Here is a 23,558-nt window from a genome sequence, read left to right as displayed (position 1 = left end):
AAAGGAACTTTTCTAGGCAGGAAACACAAGAGAAGGAAAAGACCTATACAAAATAAACCCCAAACAATTAAGAAAATGGTAATAGGATCACACATATTGATGATACTTTAACTGTAAATGGATTAAATGCACCAACCAAAAGACACAAGAGTGGCTGGGCAGATCAGAACATGTGCATACATGCACTTTCACTTACCACTTATCACTCTACTTAATCCCTAAATTGTAGGAAATTATTTTAAAGTGTTAGGTTAATCCTTTATGGCTTGCAACTGTAATTATCTTTTATTTTTTGTCTGGCTCTTGACTGAAAACTGATAAACATTTTTTAGTATTATGGTTATGTACTATTATTCCCTTAATACTATTGTATCATGATTGGTCAACAGAAAATAACAGAATTCTGTATCACTAAATTGACCACTTTAATAGAAAAACCTGTAACTACTTTTTAATATCCAGATGCATAACAGAATTACCTTAGAATTTTTTGAAAAATACAAATGCCCAGTTATTGCTACATCTGAAGCTCTAGATGTGCTTCTAATGAGCAGCCACGTTTAAAAACAACTGGACTATATGATGATTTTATTCATCTAATTCTACTTTTTCTATTTCATATTCAGTGTTCCCATTTCATTTAGTTACGTTCTCCAATTTCGCCATCTCTCTTTGTGTTGTTGTTATTCTTTCTCAGGGCTTCCCTGGTGGCTCAGAGGTTAAAGCGTCTGCCCGCAATGCGGGAGGCCTGGGTTCGACCCCTGGGTCAGGAAGATCCCCTGGAGAAGGAAACGGCAACCCACTCCAGTATTTTTTTTTTCCCTGTCATTTTAATGTAAGATTGAAACAGACTGCTACACAACATTTGAGATTCCACAGAAAACTGCATGCTTCTGCTATTAGGAAATTTTGAAGCACTTGAACTTTCCTTCTTTAAAAAATGAATATAATATGGCCACTCCAGTATTCTTGCCTGTAGAATCCCATGGACAGAGGAGCCTGGTGGGCTACAGTCCCTGGGGTCGCAAAGAGTCGGACACAACTGAGCAACTTCACTTCATTCTTTCTCAAGCCTTCATCAAGTATAGTAGAAAAGCTTTTGTATACATATATATATAGTATATATTTTACAGAATTTATGAATTTTTGCCTAGATAAAAAAGTTTACAACAATTTGATTCCACTTGTTTGACTTAGTATGAACAGAATGCCAGATTTCTAATTTATATTCACTCAAAACTTTGATACAGTTCCATGCAGTTTAGTATCTAGTATTACTGCTAAAAGCCTAGAAAATTAATTATCTTAGTGGTTTAAAAAAAAAATTGAATGAGGCTTAAAACATCTAATCCAATTCTGAGAATATAAAGAAATACTATGTTGTAAAAAAAACAAAAACCAGGAAATTAACATGTGATACAGTATTACTAGCTACAAATTTTGTTCAAATTTCATAAAATTTCATGCTAGTGTCCATTATTTGTTTTCATATCTTATTTTAAGACTCCACATTGTATTTAACTGCACTGAGCGGCTTCAGCTGCATGCAACAAATTCTGGTAAATTCTCTTTTTGTCTTTATTCTATTACAAATATTTTGTAGTTTTCCTTGTTATGGCTTCTTAGATATACCCATCGTTTAAAAGTAGACATTTAATTTCCAAATACATGTGATTTTGTTTAAAGTATCTTTAATACTAATTTCTCATTAAAATGCTTTCTTCTCTGCAATCACCCTCTGTGTTTTTTTCAGCCTAACTTTATTGAGGCTTTTGATGGCTAAGTCGAAGATCTCTCTTGGTACATGTCACATCACACTTAAAAGTATTTTCAAATATCTTTTGATACTGATCTCTAACATAATTCCACAGTGTTAAAAAAACAGACTCTGTATGATTTCAATACCTTTAGACCATGAAATTTTTGCAGCTTGTTTTATGTCCCTGCATATGTTCCAATGTCTCACAGTTTACAGTCTATGGGAACCTGAACAGAATTTGTATCTTATCATTGTGTGAAAACTGTATAAATCTTCATTATGCTGACAGTGCTTTTCAGGTCTACTATATCCTTCTACTTCTCTGTATATTCATTCTATTAGCTTTTGAGAGTTTGATATTGAAACTCCAATTAAAAATCTTAATTTACCTACTCAAAAAAAATAATTGTATATATAATAGAACTCTATGTAACTATTCATAACCTTGTTCTGTATTTTCCAAGTTTCCTGTAAATGTGTTATCATACTTCCAAAATTTAAAAAAATTAAAAAAAATTGAATTTCCCTGTGTGTGTGGGAGGAAGTCATTTCGACTAGTTAATTTTTTAGCTAATGTTTCAAATAAGACAAAAGTTTGAGTTTGTTTAAACAGAAATGCACTAATAATTACTCAGGATAAAAAAGGGAATATGAGAGTGCTGTTCCCTAAGTTGGCAATTTATTAAGGTAGTAAGAGATAATTATAACATCACCACAATGTCATATCAGTAGTATGAAAAAAGTACAGCACATCATAAAGGTAGTCAATTAATTCTGTCTGATGTTAAGGAAGGAAAACATAAATTATACTAGAAGGAAAAGTAGTTCCATAGACAGAGACAAAGTTGAGGACAGACGCATTACTGACAGAGAACAAGCATGAATTAAATTATGAAAAGACACAAATATGCACTGAATGGTTTAAAGATAGAATGCTTTGTAAGGAAAAGGACAGAAGAGAGCAAAGTATCAAAGATGGGCTTGGAAAGACAGATTGGGGCTATATTATGAATTCCAGCCCAAATTCCACAATGATTAGGGTTATACTATGAAAGGCCTTGTATGCTTTAAGAACTTTAGTCTATTTTAATGGGAAATACAAGGAAATATAGGTAAGAGGTATCAACCTTAGAAGCTTCCCTGGTGGCTCAGGTAGTAAAAAAATCTTCCTGCAAAGCAGAAGACCCGGATTTGATTCCTGGGTCAGAAAGATCCCCTGCAGAAAGGAATGTCTATCCACTCCAGAATTCTTATCTACAGAATTCCATGGACAAACGAGCCGAGCGGGCTACAGTTCATGGGGTCACAGAGTTGGACACAACTGAGTGACTATTAGAAGATGGCAATGTCATTAACTGATATTTCATTTCCACTTTCTCAAAAATGATTATATATTAACTTTGATACAGAAACTAACCTGCTTTCTTTCTGGATATAGGAGGCTTAGCAGCTTGCTTCAGAATTAAATCTTCAAAAAACTGTGTCCGTTCTTCTTTACTAGGTAACTGGACATTAAAAATTTCTCCATAGTCACGGATAAATAATTCTTGTACCTTAAAAAAAAAAGATGCATTATATATATGTGTGTGTGTGTGTGTATATGTTTGTATACACATACATACTATGTATCAATCATTCAATGCAACAGAAGATTATTGTAATGACAATCTAAGTTGTGTAATGAGTAATTTCTTAAATCTTTTACTTATACTGAACTTACGTATACATCACATATGCAGTGGATAAGGAACTAAAACCATGGGGTCTTCTTTAGAACTCAAGACTCCTAAACCATAATTCATACAGTTAACTGATACGGTGATATTTTACTTAAAGGGTTTTGTAGTCATGTATGGATGGGACAGTTGTACTATAAAGAAAGCTGAGTGCTGAAGAATTGATGCTTTTGAACTATGGTGTTGGAGAAGACTCTTGAGAGTCCCTTGGACAGCAAGGAAATCAAACCCGTCCATCCTAAAGGAAATCAGTCCTGAATATTCATTGGAAGGACTGATGTTGAAGCTGAAACTCCAATACTTTGGCCATCTGGTGTGAAGAACTAACCCGGAAAAAAACCCTGAAGCTGGAAAAGGTTGAAGGCTGAAGGAGATGGGGACAACAGAGAATGATGAGATGGTTGGATGGCATCACCAACTCAATGGACATGAGTTGAGTAAACTCTGGGAGTTGGTGATGGATAATGAGGCCTGGAGTGCTGCAGTCCATGGTGTTGCAAAGAGTCCGAGAGTGACTGAACTGAACTGAGATCAATTAATTCATTTTCACAACCCAAAGTGAGATATGAGAATGAGTGGTTGTTCAATAAGAATAAAGGCTGGAAAACAGTAAGAACTGGTAAAAATATGGAGAAATTAGATCTCCTGAGTCAGTAGGAATTAAAATGGTGTAGCCACTGTGGAAAACAGTACACTGGTCCTTCAAAAAAGTTAAACACAGAATTACCATGTAACCCAGTATACATATCCAAAAAAATTGGAAGAAAAAAAATAAAAGATTCAAGAGGTACTTGCATAGCAATAACCATAGTAGGATTATTCAGGAGTTAGGCACGAGGTAGACAACTCAAATGTTCATCATCAGATGAGCAGATAAACAAAATGTGGTACAGACATGTAACAGAATATTATTTAGCCTAAAAAGGAATGAAATTTGAACACAGGCTACAACATGGATGAACACTGAAAACACTATGCTAAGGGAAATAAGCCAGTCACAAAAGGAAAGATATTTTATGTATTATTTCTATGCTGTATTTCTGTTCTTTCACTGTTAAAAGTTTTAAGAGAAATATCTTTAAGCTTTTTTTCCTATCAAACTGTAAAGCTAATCAACATCTACATAATCTGAAGATGCTTTTACTTCCTGATTCTCCTTCACGATGTCCTTCCTGCCTGCCAGTCTGAGTTCAGAAGCAAGGTTAACGTAGTTTCACACAACTTAAAAAAATGTTACTTGTTGGCAACTTCCTTCCTTGGATATCTGAGTGACCCAAGATCTTAAAGGTAACTTAAATACGTTTTTGTGTATTTAGTGTCTATCATATTGATTGCATCAGGCTTAAAGAGTATTCTGCTCGAAAAATCTGAGGCAATATTTTTCCTCTTCCTCAAAAAAAAGTTAACAAGCAAAATTTTGTGACAAGTTTTACTGTTTTCTCCATGCACTGCTTCTTATGCACTTATGCAAAAAGCAAAAAAAAAAAAAAAACCAAAATCCAAGAGAAGAAATTGTCTTTTAATAATTCTTTCAGTCAGAGGTTTGTGGGTAATAGTTTCTTAGGCACTGTATGGTCAAAAATATATTTTGCTCTTTCACTCAAATGCTAACTTTGTTGGGAAGAAAATTACAGATTCAAAATTATTTTCCTTCTAACTTTGAAAATATTGCTCAGTTGCCTCCATAGTAGCTGGTGTTACCAGTGAAAATGTAGAAAGAATTTGATTTTCAGTCCTTTCTAGTAATGTTTTATTCTCTGGGAAGATTTTTAGATTTTTCTCTGTATTTTTGATGTTCTAAAATTTTATCTAGATATGGTTCTTTCTATATCCATCAGTTAGAACAGGGGACCTTTTAAATCTGAAGATTATGGTGTTCTTTAATTCTATGAAATGTTGTATTATTTGACTATTTTTTTCTTCTACATTTCTTTTCTCTGCCCATAAATCACATTAAAGATGTCAGACTTGAATCTATCATCTCCTCTGTTTCCTTTAATTTCTTCCTCACTTTTAAAATCTCTGTCCTATTGTATTATGTAAGAATTCCTGACGTCAAGATCCCTCATCTTGCTAATTCACTCTTCATCTATGTCTTTCTAGCCCTACAGGGTTTTATATTTGGGAGGAGCTCCTTCATTTGTAATGTCTTCAAAATGGTTCTTTTCCATAACAATCTGTTGCTGATGCATGGATATAACTTTCTATAGCACTGTCCTTCCTCAAATGCTTATTCATAAATTATCTCTGCCTTTCAAATATGACTGTTCATAGATGCTTTTCCTGTTTATTCTAGTTTCTATTTTCAGTGATTATTAAAGAAGGTAGGCTATATTAGAAACAGAATGTGCCTGTAATTTGTTTCCTGGACAAAGGGTCTTCCCACTCCTCCCATTTAGTACCTAAAGGTAAGTTACTGCCCTGCCACACTAGTCCGTGGTCCACCTTCACTGATCTAGCTGATGACAAACTCTGCCAACTACTATCTGGAATGGCCAGAAGTGAAGAAAGCCAAAAACCACAAAGTTGTTCAAGGACTCTCTTAATTCCCTCCAGGGACTGATCTAGGGCTAGAAATCACTCCCATTTTTCAAAGCAGCCCTTTGATGCACATACTCTGAAATGTGGTTACCCACATCCATCTAATCCTCACTGCTTGTGTTTCACAATCCACCCTAGCTTCTAATCTATTACTGACATTCTTTCTCATTTTTTCATGAGTTGTTAGGGTCTACCAGTGCTTGTGCATACAGGTACTCTGACTGCAGTTTTGAGATGGACAAATTGTAATACATACTACTTCTCATACGTACTACAGTCCAATGCTACATATACAATATCACTAGCTCACCAAGGACAACAGAGACTACGTAAGGCTCAAAGCAGACTTGCTTATTTGTATCCATAAAGACTATTCATTTTATGAAACCAGCAATTTTGGTCCAGTGCCCATTCCACCCTCCTGGACAGGGTGATGCTGGGCTACTCGACCCAGTTTACAATGACATACTTAGGAAATATTATCATAAAAAAGAAGAAACTACAGCAAAAAAAAAAAAAAAAAAAAAAAACGAAAAAAGCCGAAACATTTTAAGTAGAGTTTCCACATTCTTGATAAAGTTATGCCAGATTAAACTGATTATGGCTTTTCAACCTCCCTGCTGCTGCTGAATCGCTTCAGTCGTGTCCGACTCTGTGCGACGCCATAGACGGCAGCCCACCAGGCTCCCCCGTCCCTGGGATTCTCCAGGTAAGAACACTGGAGTGGGTTGCCATTTCCTTCTCCAATGTGTGAAAGTGAAAAGTGAAAATGAAGTCACTCAGTCGTGTCCAACTCTGTGCGACCCCATGGACTGCAGCCCACCAGGCTCCTCCGTCCCTGGGATTCTCCAGGCAGGAGCACTGGAGTGGGTTGCCATTTCCTTCTCCGTTCAACCTCCCTCCATCCATATAAAGTTCAGCTAGTCTCCCTTATTACAAAGAGTATAAGCTTAATTTGTTTTAAACCTTGAAATAATGTTTTAATTGACAGTGAGTACAATACATAAATGGTTAATGTGGCTACTAAATAGCAAGTCTCCTTTACTCTGTTAATCAGAACACTGCTAGAGTACTTAATTCATTCTGGGTACAGCCTTTCAAAAGGAATATAAAGAGAAAGACATTCAGGCGAGTGACTAGAATTTTGAAGAGACTAAAAATATGTGTGATGTGCAGCAGAGCTTGCTATTGTCACAGTTCATGTTCTCTTCCTTTTGGGCCCAGTGCTATGTCATATTCCCTGGTCTCCCATGCAGTTAGGTATGGCTATGTGAGGTTCAGCCGATGGAACGTGAAAGGAAATGATGTGTATCACTTTCAGACCAGGCACAAGAAAGGGCCAATCCTTTCAGCTGGGTGGAATGAAAATAATCTGGAGAGCCACGTGATGAAAATGAGCATGCTCTCCCAGTCTGAATGTCTGTAATGACTGCACGGGGGAGGGTACACCCGTCACTCCAGTCCTTTACCTGATAGTGTAAGTGAGCAAGAAATAAACTTCCATTGTATTTAAGAATCCTAAGAAGTATATCTTATCATAGAAGAACTGTTTAGTGTGAAGAAGCCTGGGTAAAGTGAGGAAATAGAAATGAATACAAAAGCATGTTCAAACATACAAAGAGCTTGCCATGATGAAGACAGATTAGACAAATTCTCTATTGTACCTGGGAAACAAATGGAGATTAAGAAATGGAAGCCTCTCAAAATAAGCTGATTTTTTTAGGAGTCAGAACTAACAAAATGAATTGTAAAGGTGTTATTACACCAAAGATAGAATTTAGGGTCCAGAACTAGGTGATTAAATTAGAAACTTTTAAGGACTCTTACCACCCTAAGAGGACTTCCTTGGTGGCTAAAGCATCTGCCTACAATGAGGGAGACCTGGGTTCAATCCCTGGGTGGGGAAGATCCCCTGGAGAAAGAAATGACAACCCACTCCAGTACTCTTGCCTGGAGAATCCCACGGATGGAGGAGCCTGGTGGGCTACAGTCCACAAGGTCACAAAGAGTTAGACACAACTAAGTGACTTCACTTTCACCACCCTAAGAATCTAGACTTAACATACACTTAATATTCATTTCCCAATTTATTCAGTTTTTAGTTGAATAATTCACAACTACTAAAGCTGGGAACATAACCTGGCCCTTTGATAGCTCCCTAGCATCAATCCCTTCTCGGCCCTTCACTCCCTCTGCCTTAGTCACTCTAGACTTTCTGTGATTTTTCTAACACATCAGACTCACTTTTGCTTTGGGGCTTTTATATTTGCAAAGGCAAGAAACCTTTGTCCCTCAGATACCCAAATGGGCCACTACTTCACCTTTTCCAGGTATTTTCTCAAATGTCATCTTCTTAGTGAGGCCAACCCAGCAAATTTAACACTGTGACCATACCACACTCTTTTGGCACTGCTTAGCTACATTTTTCTCCATAGCAATAGGTTAGTATTGTATTTTATTTTTGTTTGTCTTTTCCCCAACTAAAATGTAAGCCCCAGGAGGATATAGATTTTTGTCTAAATTGCTCAGTGCTATATTTCCAACGCCTATAACCATGTCTGTTGTAGAATAAGTGCTCAAAAGTATTTTTAGGTTAAACATTTGAATTTATCTTCCTACTAGTGTTCTAAAAACTGTACATCAATTCTGTTAAAGGTATGGAAAAACCACACACACACACTTGCACAAAGAAGCCTACAATATGCTTATTATGTACTCTGGGGATAGAAAAGTGGGAAAAAAGTCCCTGACTTCACATATTTAACATTCTGCTAGGAGAGACTCAAACAAATTAATATGTTATGCCAAGCAGTGACAAAGACAAACCAGAGGGGTGAGATGAGGGTGGGCGGGAGGCTTAAAAGGGAAGGGATATACGTATACATATAGCTGATTCATGTTGTTGTACAGCAGAAACTAACACAACACTGAAAAGCAATTATACTCCAATTGAAAAACAAACAAACTAATCGAAAAAAAAAAGCAGAGTAAGGGAAAAGACAGTGATGGGCAGAGGTGTTCCTCTGGAGAACAGGATCATAAGCAGAAACAGAACAAACCTGGTCACTGGTAGCTGTTGAAATTGGTACAAATTTGAACGACAGTAATTTGATACTATTAAAAATGTCAAGTATGCATACCCTTCAAATAAGCTACAGTTATTCCACTTTTAGGAATGCATGTTAAAAAATCCACATGGTAATATTTGTATGATTTAAAACCCCCAAATGCTCACTGTAGCAGTTCAACAGAAAAAAATTAGAAAATAGCTGAAATCTTATCAATAGACTTGGATAAATAAAATTATGGTATACCAATACAACAGCAAAGGCTATGGTGCTGTTAAAATAAATAAGACTTAGACATATTAAAAAAACACATAAGATACATAAAGCAAGTTATGGAATAGTAATGTATCATATTCCATTTAGAGAAAAAAAATTTATAAAGTGGTCTCACTATGTGTGCTAAGTCACTGCAGTCATGTCCCACTCTGTGCGACCCTATGGACTATAGTCCGCCAGGCTCCTCTGTCCATGGGATTCTCCAGGCAAAAACAGTGGAGTGGGTTGCCATGCTCTCCTCCAGGGGATTTTCCTGACCCAGGAATGGAACCTACATCTCTCAGATCTCCTGCACTGGCAGGCAGGTTCCTTACCACGAGCGCCACCTGGTCTCACTATACACATACACATATCCACAACAAGTGCTGATACATGTGCTGCCCAACAAACACATGTATCAAATAGCTAGCAACGGTATCTTTAATAGGAAAATTTTTCCTTATAATTTTATTCACCTCTTCAGCACTTGAATTTTTTCCCCATAAATTCTTAATAGTTTCTGAATATCTCCTTTTAAAATATAATGATTATGAATATCCCACTCTAAAGCATAATGATTTCTCCCACAAATTACCTCTTCTGGTAGAGTGGAATGGGGTTTGTCAGAAGTGGCAAGTAGTAAAACTGGAGCAAAAGAAGGAATATTCTGTAATAATGTGGTAAACGTGGCTTTGAGTGTTGGTCCAACTATTTCCCACCACAAGTGAATGTGAGGAACATACACTATACTTGGTGCTGTTCTCTTAGCTTCACGAATCACCTAGTAGAGAGAGAAAACAATTACATACACTTATAGAGTCAGCACGTTAGCAGTGTGCTTTTTAAATCTGGAACAATTTTACTTCCAAGAACTGTCATATAAAACCCTTAAGTTTAAAAAATGCTTCCCCCAATCCCACCATCTTGTTTTTAAATGTTTTCATAAAAGTTTCATTTTTAGAAAAACATAATTGCTTCAGAGAATTAGAAAACAGCTCAAGAAATCTACAAGACTTTTCTGTTATGGCAACCAAGGTTAAATATAAAAATACATAAAACACTTTAACAAACTTTTAATATAACTATAGCAAAAACAGAAGCAGCAGAATATTTGCATACTTTTTGCATAGCCATCACTGTTTTAAGTACTTCACTCATTTAATTCTCACAACAGTCATGTAAGTAAAGTACTGATTTTTCCATTTTGCAAATGGGGAAAATGGGGCAGAGAGATTTAATAAACTTTCCCAAGTCATATAGCAATTAAGAGGTGGAAAAGGATTTAAAGTCATACTTTTTAATAACTAAGCTGTTAGGCATGGTTCTAAATTGAAAACCTGACATCAGAAATCAGAAAGACCAAAAAACACAGTACAAAAAGAATGAAGCAATTCCAGACTTTTAGTCTCTGGAAGACTACTTCACCTTACAGCTTATTTGTCTGGGCAACAATGAATTACCTGGGCACATGTTTCTTCAGGAGATGTAGCACTGACTCCAAAAAGAACAGGAATGTCTAAAGTGTATACTGCAAATTTTTCTAAAGCATGAATGACAGCTGGTGCTAAATGAGAACCTTGCCCAAATCCTGGTTCGCCCACTATCAGCATTCTTGGTCGAAAAGACATAGGTTGACAACAAGCATTTCTGAAAGAAATGAGTAATAACCTATGTTTTAGGAAAAAAAGTTCAAATTTCTCTCCCAATTATCAATTATAAGCACATAACTTTTATAAGCCAAAAGTTTTGACAATATGGCCAGTCAATCTTAGCAGCATGGTTCATGTGGTTTTTGGAGACAATCGAACTTTACAGATTTTTAGGAATACTTTATAGTTTCTAAGATCATGACAACTGTAACAAAATATTTTCTAATATCTTAATTTAAAAAAAAAGCAAACTAGCTGGCATCCTTTATCTTCTCAAGCATAATTTCATTTAATTTTAGGGAATTCACACAAGAATGAATATATATAAATTTTCAAGGGAAACATACCTATTCAAATGAAGAAAATTAAAATTTTCTTTTGCCTTATTAAGGGATTTTTGAGAAAGTCCATTTTCGTATACTGATGGAACATCATCATCACTGTATGCCAAGTCACTTTCTAAGAGAGGACAAGAAATATCTGTAAAGCAAGCAAAAAAAGTGTACATTAGTAGCTTTTCTCAATTATAAAGTGGATCTTCACATAATGCTTCAGTTAGCAACTCCAATGAGATTTTTTTTCAGAAAAGTTTGTGTACGTATAAATAACAAGTAAATTTTTAAAACGCACTTCAAACCTAAAATAGAGGAACTCTAGGGCAATCTGTGAAGTAAACTTCCTTCATATATCTAGGAAAAGCAAGACCAAATTCCTTTCAAGAAACTCTCTCATAAAGAAACATTACTGAGATGTACAAAATACTTAGTTTTACTGACTACGAAAGCTAAACAATTAAGTTTCATACCAGAGTCTAACGCTTTATTTGTTCTGCTTTCCGCATGTGGAAACACTCTCCGGAGGGCTTCGAGGATCTTCTGCACAGTGCTCTGCAGTAGCGGTTTCACAATGGCGGACAGTGCCTGCCCAGGGGACGCCACAGCTCTCTGGGAGGCTGGTATCATCTTTCGCATAGCTACTTCAAAGTCCTTAGCTGAGATATTAATTGAAGAGAGATCCAACTGCAGTTTCTCACTAGTGGTATAGATCTGTGGGTAGCGTCGACGCAGAGCACATAAAGCAGCTTCAGAGCATATTGACTTAATATCCGCACCACAGTATCCTATCCAAGGCAACCAAAAAAGAAAAAAAAAATTAAATCACCACTGTATTAAGCGAGATGATGGTTAAAAGAAAATTTCAAGATCAGCCTAGCAAAGTAGTAGCAAAATATTTAGGAGTAATACGGCTAAAATGTCTCATATCCCCTCAGTGAACTCACTTGGTTGATAATAACCCCTAACAAGGTCAGTTTTCATTCCAATCCCTAAGAAAGGCAATCCCAAAGAATGCTCAAACTACCGCACAACTGCACTCATCTCACACGCTAGTAAAGTAATGCTCAAAATTCTCCAAGCCAGGCTTAAGCAATGCGTGAACCGAGAACTTCCAGATGTTCAAGCTGGTTTTAGAAAAGGCAGAGGAACCAGAGATCAAACTGCCAATATCTGCTGGATCATCGAAAAAGCATGAGAGTTCCAGAAAAACATCTATTTCTGCTTTATTGACTATGCCAAAGCCTTCGATTGTGTGGATCACAATAAACTGTGGAAAATTCTGAAAGAGATAGGAATACCAGATCACCTGACCTGCCTCTTGAGAAACCTGTGTGCAGGTCAGGAAGCAACAGTTAGAACTGGACATGGAACAACAGACTGGTTCCAAATAGGAAAAGGAGTACGTCAAGGCTGTATATTGTCACCCTGCTTATTTAACTTATATGCAGAATATATCATGAGAAACGCTGGGCTGGAAGAAGCACAAGCTAGAATCAAGATTGCTGGGAGAAATATCAATAACCTGATATACAGATGACACCACCCTTATGGCAGAGAGAGGAACTAAAAAGCCTCTTGATGAAAGTGAAAGAGGAGAGTGGAAAAGTTGGCTTAAAGCTTAACATTCAGAAAACTAAGATCATGGCATCTGATCCCATCACCTCATGGGAAACAGATGGGGAGACAGTGGAAACAGTGTCAGACTTTATTTTGGGGGGCTCCAAAATCACTGCAGATGGTGATTGCAGCCATGAAATTAAAAGACGCCTACTCCTTAGAAGGAAAGTTATGACCAACCTAGACAGCATATTAAAAAGCAGAGACATTACTTTGCTAACAAAGGTCCATCTAGTCAAGGCTATGGTTTCACCAGTGGTCATGTATGGATGTGAGAGTTGGACTGTGAAGAAAGCTGAGTGCCAAAAAATTGATGCTTTTGAACTGTGGTGTTGGAGAAGACTCTTGAGAGTCCCTTGGACTGCAAGGACATCCAACCAGTCCATCCTAAAGGAGATCAGTCCTGGGTGTTCATTGGTAGGACTGATGCTGAAGCTGGAACTCCAGTACTTTGGCCACCTCATGCAAAGAGTTGACTCATTGGAAAAGACCCTGATGCTGGGAGGGATTGGGGGCAGGAGGAGGAGGGGACACAGAGGATGAGATGGCTGGATGGCATCACCGACTCAATGGGCATGAGTTTGAGTCAACTCCGGGAATTGGTGATAGACAGGGAGGCCTGGTGTGCTGTGGTTCATGGGGTCGCAAAGAGTCGGACACGACTGAGAGACTGAACTGAACTGAACTGAACAAATCAATCAACTTTTGAGAGTGAAATAGGCAAGCACTAAAAGCAGAGCGCAGGGGTCAAGAGCATGTGTTTTGAAATCAGATAATCAGGATCAAATTCCAGTCTGTCATTTACTAGATGTGTGATCTTTTTAGAGAATCATCTATGCTTTCTCAGCCATTTCTCTATCTGTAAAATAGGGATAAAGCTACCTACTTTACACGATTGATGTAAGAGTTACCTGAAATAGCATATGTAGAATGTGTAACAGAATAATTAGAAAAATGTAAACAGAAAAAAAAAAAAAGAAAAAAAGAAAAATGTAAACAGATCTAACTTCATTCTCAAATTCTTTGACAGTCAAGATGTTAAGTACCTCTATATGGTATCTAGGACTTTATAAGAAAACATGCCACAAATTATAACTAAGAAACAAATCTAACTTTGTATTTCTTTAAACAAGAAACATTAAACCTTGGCAAAACTACAACTTGTTCCATCTTTGAAAGGCATATAATATTTCTTTAATGCTTAAAGCAATGTTTACCAACACAGTTTTCTGCGAGTTCTTCCAGAAATATGTCCAGTGGTTTAGGATTCCAATCCCTTGTGTGAATTTTTAGAATTTCTTTTCGAGCCTACAAACAAAAACAATTTAATTTTTCTATAATACAGTGCTATTCAGATTAGAGTAACTTTAAGTTAATTGGGTTATCTAAAAATGTAAAGCTGTCAATACCTACTATAAACAGAAATATGAAACAGTAAAAATAGAAAAAAAAAGATATATTTGTATGAGCTTAAGAAATTTATATTAAATAAGACTGCATTTTTAGTGCTCAAGTTCTAGTCATTACAAATGTGAATGAGAAAAATTAACGAACTACTGGATTATTGTTTATTCTGGTACATATTAAAAACTGTTGAGTACTGACAGCTCTACCCATATTTTCATACTTGGGTCTCAAGATATTCAGCAACTTTAAAGTAACTGGGTAGAATTACATGGTTGTATCCATGAAAAAGTCAAGTCTAACGAACTGGCTAAGGACTGACTGTTAGGCCACATGTTCTGAATCAAAATAAAAGTTATATGATTAACAAGCAAAGGCTCTGCTTGGGGTGGCAGGGAAGGCGCAGAGGTGTACGTCTAAGGATTCCCTGGTCCAGTGTTTGGGACTCAGAACTTTCACTGTCATGAGCCTGGGTTAAAATCCTGGGTGGAGAACTAAGATGCCACAAGGTATGCATTCCCAAAATAATAAATAAATAAATAAATGATTATCTGAGTTCTCTTCCTTGAATAATGCCTCTCTAAAAATACATACATACTTATTCGAATGTTAATCATACAACTTTGCTTCAGAACATACAAAACTCAACCTTCAAATTTTTACTGTACTAAGACCTGTTCAAGATAAGCACAATCAATTTTGTCAAAATTTGAGTGATGTTAAATTCTTACATCTTTATCAGGTAGGCTAAAAAGGAATTCTCTGTCAAAACGACCAGGCCTTCGTAAAGCAGGATCAATAGAATCCAGTCTGTTGGTAGCACCAATGACCACAATTTCTCCTCTGCTGTCCAATCCATCCATCAGAGCTAGTAAGGTGGAAACAATTGAACTAAATTTAAAAATAAGAGAGACAAGATTAACTATATAGAAGCCAAATACATCATTTCTTTTTTGTGAAGATTTAATACATTAAATGTGTGAATAAATCTTCTCAGAGCATCGCACTATTTTCAAGACTTTTTAAAAAGAAAATCTGTAAAATAGCATACTACATGGCACACAGACATTTAAAATCAATGGGAAACACACATAATATGCTACAAATGGATCCTGGAAGCCACTTCATAAAATACAATTTCACCTAGAACTTCGGAGTTCTCAAACAAGGATGCAACATCAAAAGGAAAAAAAATAATACAACTATTAGGCAGATAAACAGAAACTTAAAAAAAAAGTTTCAAAAGCTTCATTGTGTACACATTATCTAAGGATGCCAAAGTAAAACAGAATATACAGGACTATGATTGCTTCGAGGGCTTTTTAGTGCCCAGAGACAGGAATTATTTTTTCTTTAAAAATAAATTTCATCATGAGTTCATACTGATATTCCAATTCAAATAAAGATGCAAGGGTTTTAATTTAACTTATTTTATATTTGCATCCCCTTTCTCTTGGGCTAAAAATCTTATTTTCTAATGTATTCACATAATTACTTATTTGCATTATCCTACAATATTATCAGAAACAGTAAGATACAGAATACAGTTTAATCATGGCCAATGTGCTAACTTTTAAAAATGCTTAATTTAGCAAAAACGTTTTGCTCTAAAATTTTTTAAGTCTTTGGAAAAAAACAAAAAAATTTGTACGATAAAATTTCTCTTAAAAACACATATTTGAAATGGCACGTGCTTGCTAAAATTATTCTGTATTTGTTGCTGAAACATCTCCAATCCCTTTTAGAGTTATTCCAAACTACAGTAGTTACTCAACTGCTTGACTGAAAAGTGATGGTGCTAGTGTTATTCCTACTAACACAATGAATACAGTATAGCTGATATTGAAATGAGTCATATCTAAAAAGTGTGTACCATTATTGGTAGGCATGAGCACACACAACTATTTTTATCATTTAGGAGTAAACATTTTAATTTACTCAGAGCAACAAATAAAATTCTACAGCATCAAGACAAAGAAGGGTATAACAATATAGTAAATGTTGTTAGGCATTATAAAAGCCAAAACCTACATATCACTCATATTTTTACATCTTGTTCCTCTTTTACAACATCTACAGTAAAAATAATACTGGCATTATGAAGGCATGCAAACATTCACTTTTGGGTATCCCAAATTAATTAAGTAGTTACATTTAAGAAGAAGGTCTGAAGAACTGAAGATGAACTAGGACTAAAGTAATTGAGATTCAAGTTGAGGCAGTGGCACTAATGAAAACAGCTCCCTTGGGTACTCAGTTATCACAGGGGAGATGCAATTTTCTCATTCTGAAAATGAGGAAGTTGAGCTAGTATTAGAAACTTAAACTAGTGGCCAGATACTAAGACATATTTTGCTTGGCTCAGGTAGTGCCTTAAAAGCATCCGAACCAGTTAGCAACATCTAAAAGATAGTTAACATACATAAAATTTAAGAAAGAGAAAACTTATTTTTCAAATCTGAGTCAGCTTTTACACTTCAATAGGCTGGAGCTAAAAGCAACTGGCTATACTCTGACGATTGGACATTCAGACACACTTCCCTGACCCACTCACTGGCCTGCCTCACTCATTTTATCTGCCTTTATCACCAACTCGATGGGCATGAGTTTGAGTAAACTCCGGGAGTTTGTGATGGACAGGGAGGCCTGGCGTGCTGCGATTCATAGGGTTGCAAAGAGTCGGACACGAGAGACTGAACTTATTTACCTCACTGGGCCAGTGGGCATTTAAGTCTGTATCACAAGTTAAATCTATAACCAATACTGTGTTTGAGAACATCCTACCATTTAGAACTGGTTCACTTTTCTTTTTGTACTATACATTGGTTTCTACTACCAAACAACAACTGGTTTATAAAGTTTCTAACCATTTAACATTCTATCCTTCTTGCAACAGTAATACAGCTCAAAATATAGGGAGAAAGGCAGAAGTACCATCAAGCAAGTTTTACCTGTGAATTTGATCTTGCCGGCTTGATCGTACTGGGGCCAGACCATCAATTTCATCAAAGAAAATAATTGACGGGCGCATCTGATAGGCCTAGAAAGCAGTCCAGTGATTGCATGCTATTATGAAAGGCTTCAAATATGTAGACTCAATATAAATCACTTTAAATTAATTCCTGTGTTAGTAAATTTTTAAAAATATAACTGTAAATTCAAGAATTGTGTTTTAAGGATTGAGATTAAATTATAACAGCGTATGATTTAAGTTTATTTGTATATTCAGCTGGAAATATTCAAAATTCATACTCCACTGGTTATATCCCTTAGATTTCATATAGCTATAATTATGGGGACACAAAAAACATCTATAGAAGATCAACTGTCAAAGCAAAACAAAGAACAGAAGACAATGACAGAGCCTTCCTCCATGTCAGGATGAGAAAACATTTAACAAGATGTTATAGTTTAAAATCAGTTTCAGCAAAATTAAAATTTAAAAAGCCTCAGTGAATTTTACAAAGAGGTATTAAAGTATTTGCAGCAATATGCCTCAGTAGATCAGAATGTATTATCTCATAGCTAACTGTTAATACATCTGGGATATGAAACTGAAACCCACTCGGGCAGAGCTAATCTCCCGCTTGCACAGTGAAACATAAACTCACTAGTGTTATCTCTTTATGAAAATATCACTCTTTCTCTAGACTAAAGCCTCCAAAGAATTTAGACCCAATTATTTTCTCTTTTCTCTCTAAAGCTGTTCATAAGTTGGTGTAATCAAGACATACAAAGGAAAATAATCTAGAAACATTATATTTTTGACATAATTATTTTGAGACTATTTCAATGAAAAGTGATTAAATGCAAGGTTTATCCAATCCTTACATACTTAATCTACACTGATTACAGATCTATATAGGCAAATTTTAATATCATACCTGATCAAACAGCAATCGAAGCTGTCTCTCAGATTCTCCTACCCACTTACTCAGACAGTCGGCACCTTTCCTCATGAAAAATGCTACTCTTTTATCCCCTTGACTGCACTCATTGGCAAGCGCTCTGGCAACCAGAGTTTTTCCAGTTCCAGGTGGACCATAAAACAAACAACCTCTGTAAAAGAGTAAGTATTATTTTTGCACTACATTAAAAAATTGGCTAAACAAAATTAGAGATCAATTTCATGAATATAACTAGTGAATAAGAAAGTAAACAAGACAACTGAAACATTTCAATACACAAAGCACAACTCAAAACGTGGGGATTAATATTCATACTACAAAATGAATACTGAAACTAAATAAACCCTTTATTTGAAACATTTTCTTTTATTCATTCAAATTTGTTCATATTACCTTATCTTGCAAAAAAGGTATGATTGACAGCTTACTTATATAACATCAGTGGGAAGAATAGCAGATTTCAAGTATCATCCTTGGTCTGAGTGCCAGTAACATGTAACACCAAAAGTTTCGCAAAAAAATGGTGGGAATGACCATGAGATAAAGTAGGATGAAACAAAGAAATTGAAGTAGTGGCTGGGTGATAGGGACCAGGACAACATAAACAATTCACAATAATTTTTGGTGATATCACTGCACATGTCATGCAGTTTTTTCAACTATTTCCAACTGGCATAATTCTGAGAAAATGAGTTATATTCACACTCTTCGTAGAAATGATCAAGTAACTGCTCCTTAACTATCTAACAGTTATTTAATTGAAGTTAAGGAAGATCTCAGAAAAACAGAAACGACAAAATAAGAATGGCCAGACAAACAAAAAAGTGATGGATGAAATAAATCTATTCAAAGTCAAGGATAAAATATAAAAGAAAAATTAAGAGAATTCCCTGGCAGTCTAGTGGGTATAATTCAGTGCTTTCCCTGCCAGGGTCTGGGTTCAATCCCTGGCTGAGGAACTAGGATCCTGCAAATCCTGCGGCACAGTCAAAACAAAAATAATAGGAAACGGACACGGTCAATGCAGATGGGGGAAGAAAGCAATTGTTTAGAAAACAATCAGAATTTAAATGGAATAAATCAGTGATTTCAATGCACAAAAGCCAAGACAGAAATAGATTCTTAAAAATATATTTATTGAGCCAATAGTTTTGTGAGATTGTATTTTAAAGAAAAAAGTATTCCCATAAAGAGGAAGCAATGGAGATGTTCATGGTATTGATATCTGTAATAACAAAAACTAAGGAGAAAACAAAATAGTCAGCAATAGCAGAATCAAAATGTGATACATCCACAAAATGGAGTATCATTCAGGCATTAAAATGGAAAGAGAACATACTATATAAAAACAGTTTAACACAATCATATGTTGATTTTTTATGAGCAGAAATGTAAGAAAGGAGAAATGTAAGTAAGTGGAAATGAAGAGAAAAAGTGGAAGGAATTGGTCTAGTTTTTTAAATAGAAGTGTAGCTGATATACAGTATTAACTAAGTTAGAGGTGTAAAATACAGTGATTTACAATTTTTAAAGGTTATATTCCACTCAGTTTTTATAAATACTTGCTAGAGTTCCCATTTTGTGTAATACATCCTGGTAGATTATTTTACACCCAATAGTTTATACCTCTAACCCCCCACCCACACACTGCCCCTTCTCAGTTCCCTGCCCACTGGTAAGCAGTAGTTTGTTCTCTGTATCTGTGAAGCTGCTTTTTTCTCATATTCACTAGTTTGCTATATTTTTAGATTTCACATAAAAGCAATATCATATGTATTTGCCTTTCTCTGACTTATTTCGTTCAGCAAAATGGCCTCCAATCCCGTCCATTTTGCTGCAAATGGCAATATATCATTCTTTTTTTATGGCTCAGTAGTACTCCACTGTGTATATATTAATAATATATACTACATCTTCTTTGTCCATTCATTTGTTGATGTGGACACGTAGGCTGCATCTGTATCTTGGCAATTATAAATAATACTGCTATGAACACTGGGGTGCATTCGTGTTTTCTGAATTAATGCTTTTTTTGGACATATACCCAACAGTGGAATTACCGATATATGATGGTAGTTCTATAATTTTTTGAGAAACCTTCATACTGTTTCTCAGAACGGCAGCACCAATTTACATTCCCACCAAGAACATATAAGGGTTCCCTTTTCTCCACATCCTCGCTAACATTTGTCTTTTTGATGATAGCCATTCTGACAGGTATGAGGTAACACCTCACTGTGGTTCTGACTTTCATTTCCCTGGTGATTAGTGATGCTGAGTGTCTCTTCCTGTGCCTGGAGGCCATCTGCATGTCCCCTTGGACAAACATCTATTCAATTCTTCTGGCGATTTTTTAATCAGGTTGTTTCACTGATGTTGAGTTGTATGAACTTTTTATAATTGTTGGATATTTATCCCTTATCAGTTATATCATTTGCAAATATTTTCTTCTATATGTTGCCCTTCTCTTTTGTCAGTGGTTTCCTTTGCTGTGAAAAAGCGTAAAATATAATTAGGTCCCATTTATTTATTTTGGCTTCATTTTAGGAGATGAATCCAAAAAATATTGCTATGATTTACATTAAAAGTTCTATTTTTCCTGTTTTCCACTAGGGGTTTTATGGTTTTTGGTCTTAAAGTTAGTCTATTTTGAATTTATTTTTGTATATGATGTTAGAGAATGTTCTAATTTGTCACTGTTCCTTTAATTCACTAAACCACTTTTTTTTTCCCTTGCCACAACCCGTGGTTTGTGGGATCTTAGCTCTCTGACCAGGTATTGAACATGGACCCCCTGGCAGGGAGAGCGTGAAGTCCTAACCACTGGATTGCCAAGAATTCCCTAAAATTTACCAAATCACTTTAACTAGGTACTTCCAACATGTCCTGTCATCATTAAATCCTTATTTAATATTATATATTTTTTATTAAAATATTTTTAATTCACCAATGTTTAGTATAACTGATTTATGCTTCAATTTAACTAAAATGACTTATACTTTAAAAAGCCTACAAACTTTTAAAAGTTTACTTAAATCAATATTTCCATAGAGGGTGATTCAGGGAGAAAAATTATAAAAGGAAAAGAAAATTAGGAACTAGGGTTTAAAAACTGGTTGATAAGTAAGGTATAAAAACTAGAAGAAAGAAGATAAAAAAGGATGGTGATTAAAATTAAAAAAAGGATGGTGATACAAAAAACCCCTACCTTCCTGTCACCAAAACAGCAAATAATAAAGTTGGTGAGGAGAGATATAAAAGAGAAAATACAATTATATATGGCTTGACTGCAAAAACAAATATATACAGGCATAAAGCAAACACGGAAAAGTGATTCAGTAAGTTTATATGTGTACAAATAAACTACTGAAAGCATTAAGGAAGGGGAATAAATATTTATGCATGGAAGGCAGGGAAAGTAAAGGAGCCAAATAGCCACCGTTCATCCTTAGAAGTCTATAAATTGTGTCTAAAATAGAAAAATGAGGGACTTCCCCAGTGGTGCATCGTGTGGCCATAAGACAGAAAACAAATTTTAAAAACAGAAAAATTAAAATGAAGAAGGGCTGAAGAGGGCCTACCCTACTTTTGTAAATTTTTCTTTGTGAAACTTAAGAGTGCTACTTGACTTTTAAAGTTATGTATACATACACAATCAACTTTGTGCACATGGGAGCTCAGTTGTGTCTGAATCTTTGCCACCCCACAGACTGTAGCCCTCCAGGCTCCTCTGTCCATGGATATACTTCAGTTCAAAATAAAAATACATGTATTAAAAAATTATGTGCATGTATGCATTTCCACTTACTACATCAATCTGCTTGAGCTCCCAGTTGTATGTAATTATTTTATGCCGTTATAAAATAGTAATTTATATTGTTAAGTTAATAATGTTCCCATTATGGCTTGCAATTGTAATTATCTTTTATTTTTTATCTGGCTATTGATTGTGAAAACTGAAAAACATCTTTTACTACTGTGAAAAAAAAATAAAAATACATGTATTAAAAAACTATGTACATATATTACTTTGATATAAATTTAAAACTAAATCACAAAGCTGAAAGGAAAAATGAGTATGTAAGACAAGAATTTTACTAAATGTATAAAAAGCCATGGGAAATGATTTTTTAGTGGAGAATCAATTTTGAAACCATTTTTCACCTTAAACATTAAGAAAGTAAAAATACTCAAATCATCCCGGACCTTGCAAGGGCAAGTATAACAAATGACTCTAGACCCGGAAATTTTCAAGAGAGAGGCGGTTTCTGGACACAGCACAGGAAAGATTTTAGCGAAAGTAAAATGTATAATTAAATTACCTTGGAGGTTGAATTTTGAATTTTTCAAAGACTTCTGGATAAAGTAATGGAAATACTACCATCTCTTTTAGAGCTGCAATATGATTAGACAAGCCACCAACACTATCAAATCGTACCTGTTAGTAGAAGGGAAACATTGACATTCTGAGATTTGGGAGTCAAAGCTAAAATCTTATTCCATTCTATCTAAGCCACACATAGTCAACTGAGTAACAGTAACTTAACAGGAAGAACTGAGCAACAGTTGTGGCCTAAAGATTAAAAGAAATAAAAGGTTCTACAAAGATAAAAATTTCTTATAAAACACTGTTTTCTTTTTAAATTTTAAAATAAAATAATACATCTCAGACTGTACTCACTGAAGAATCTAGTTGCATTGGATCAACATCAGCAAGGCTTGCTCCGATTTTCATTCGATCTTTATAAATTCCTTTTAATTCATCTTTGCGAAAATTTAGTGGGAGGCACCTAAGATTACAAACCCCAAACATTCATCAAACACCACTTTCCTCCCCCAAATTCCATGTTAGAATATAGACATTTTTCTTAAGAATTAAAAAAATTCCAAATGAGATTATGTGTTTTGAGTTCCTCCTTTTCTTTACAGGTTGAGAACTTCAGTGTAAGAAATATTTACATCTGAAGGCTTATTATTAAAGACATACAATCTAGTGAAAATACCGCAAGATACCACAGCTACATAAAGTAATTCATGGTTGAGAATTCACAAAGTATCAACATACATTATAATGATAATCTCTGACCTACAGACACTTTACCATTTGCTGGACACGGTTTTAGTTTAGGTGCTAAACAAGTATAAGGTCATTAAATCCTCACAATACTCTTAGACATAAGTATTATTTTTCCCATTTTAAAATAAAGCCAAGGCACAGAAAAGGTTAACTGTCTTGCCCAGGATCACACAGATAGTAAGTGGCAGATCTAGGAATCAAACCCAAGC

The 23,558-nt window shown here is 35.3% G+C and overlaps 1 protein-coding gene across 1 annotated transcript in view; it reads right to left on the bottom strand.

Annotated features, from left to right (window-relative positions):
- ATAD2 (ATPase family AAA domain containing 2) overlaps positions 1 to 23,558 on the bottom strand; it is a 66,190-nt gene that overhangs the window by 12,397 nt on the left and 30,235 nt on the right. Inside the window, exons 10-20 of the mRNA XM_020879014.2 lie at positions 22,954 to 23,062; positions 22,595 to 22,710; positions 18,249 to 18,423; positions 17,316 to 17,404; positions 15,096 to 15,255; positions 14,178 to 14,268; positions 11,814 to 12,128; positions 11,356 to 11,488; positions 10,820 to 11,006; positions 9,955 to 10,140; positions 3,177 to 3,312 (exon numbers count right to left, since the gene is read on the bottom strand). Of these exons, the coding sequence (XP_020734673.1) occupies positions 3,177 to 3,312; positions 9,955 to 10,140; positions 10,820 to 11,006; positions 11,356 to 11,488; positions 11,814 to 12,128; positions 14,178 to 14,268; positions 15,096 to 15,255; positions 17,316 to 17,404; positions 18,249 to 18,423; positions 22,595 to 22,710; positions 22,954 to 23,062 (1,697 nt within the window). The remainder of the gene's footprint in view (positions 1 to 3,176; positions 3,313 to 9,954; positions 10,141 to 10,819; positions 11,007 to 11,355; positions 11,489 to 11,813; positions 12,129 to 14,177; positions 14,269 to 15,095; positions 15,256 to 17,315; positions 17,405 to 18,248; positions 18,424 to 22,594; positions 22,711 to 22,953; positions 23,063 to 23,558) is intronic.

The sequence above is a fragment of the Odocoileus virginianus genome, chromosome 15, assembly GCF_023699985.2.
Source record: "Odocoileus virginianus isolate 20LAN1187 ecotype Illinois chromosome 15, Ovbor_1.2, whole genome shotgun sequence".
Taxonomy (NCBI): Eukaryota; Metazoa; Chordata; class Mammalia; order Artiodactyla; family Cervidae; genus Odocoileus; species Odocoileus virginianus.
Note: the sequence above shows the minus strand (reverse complement) of the source record. Positions and strands in the feature narration are given on the sequence as shown.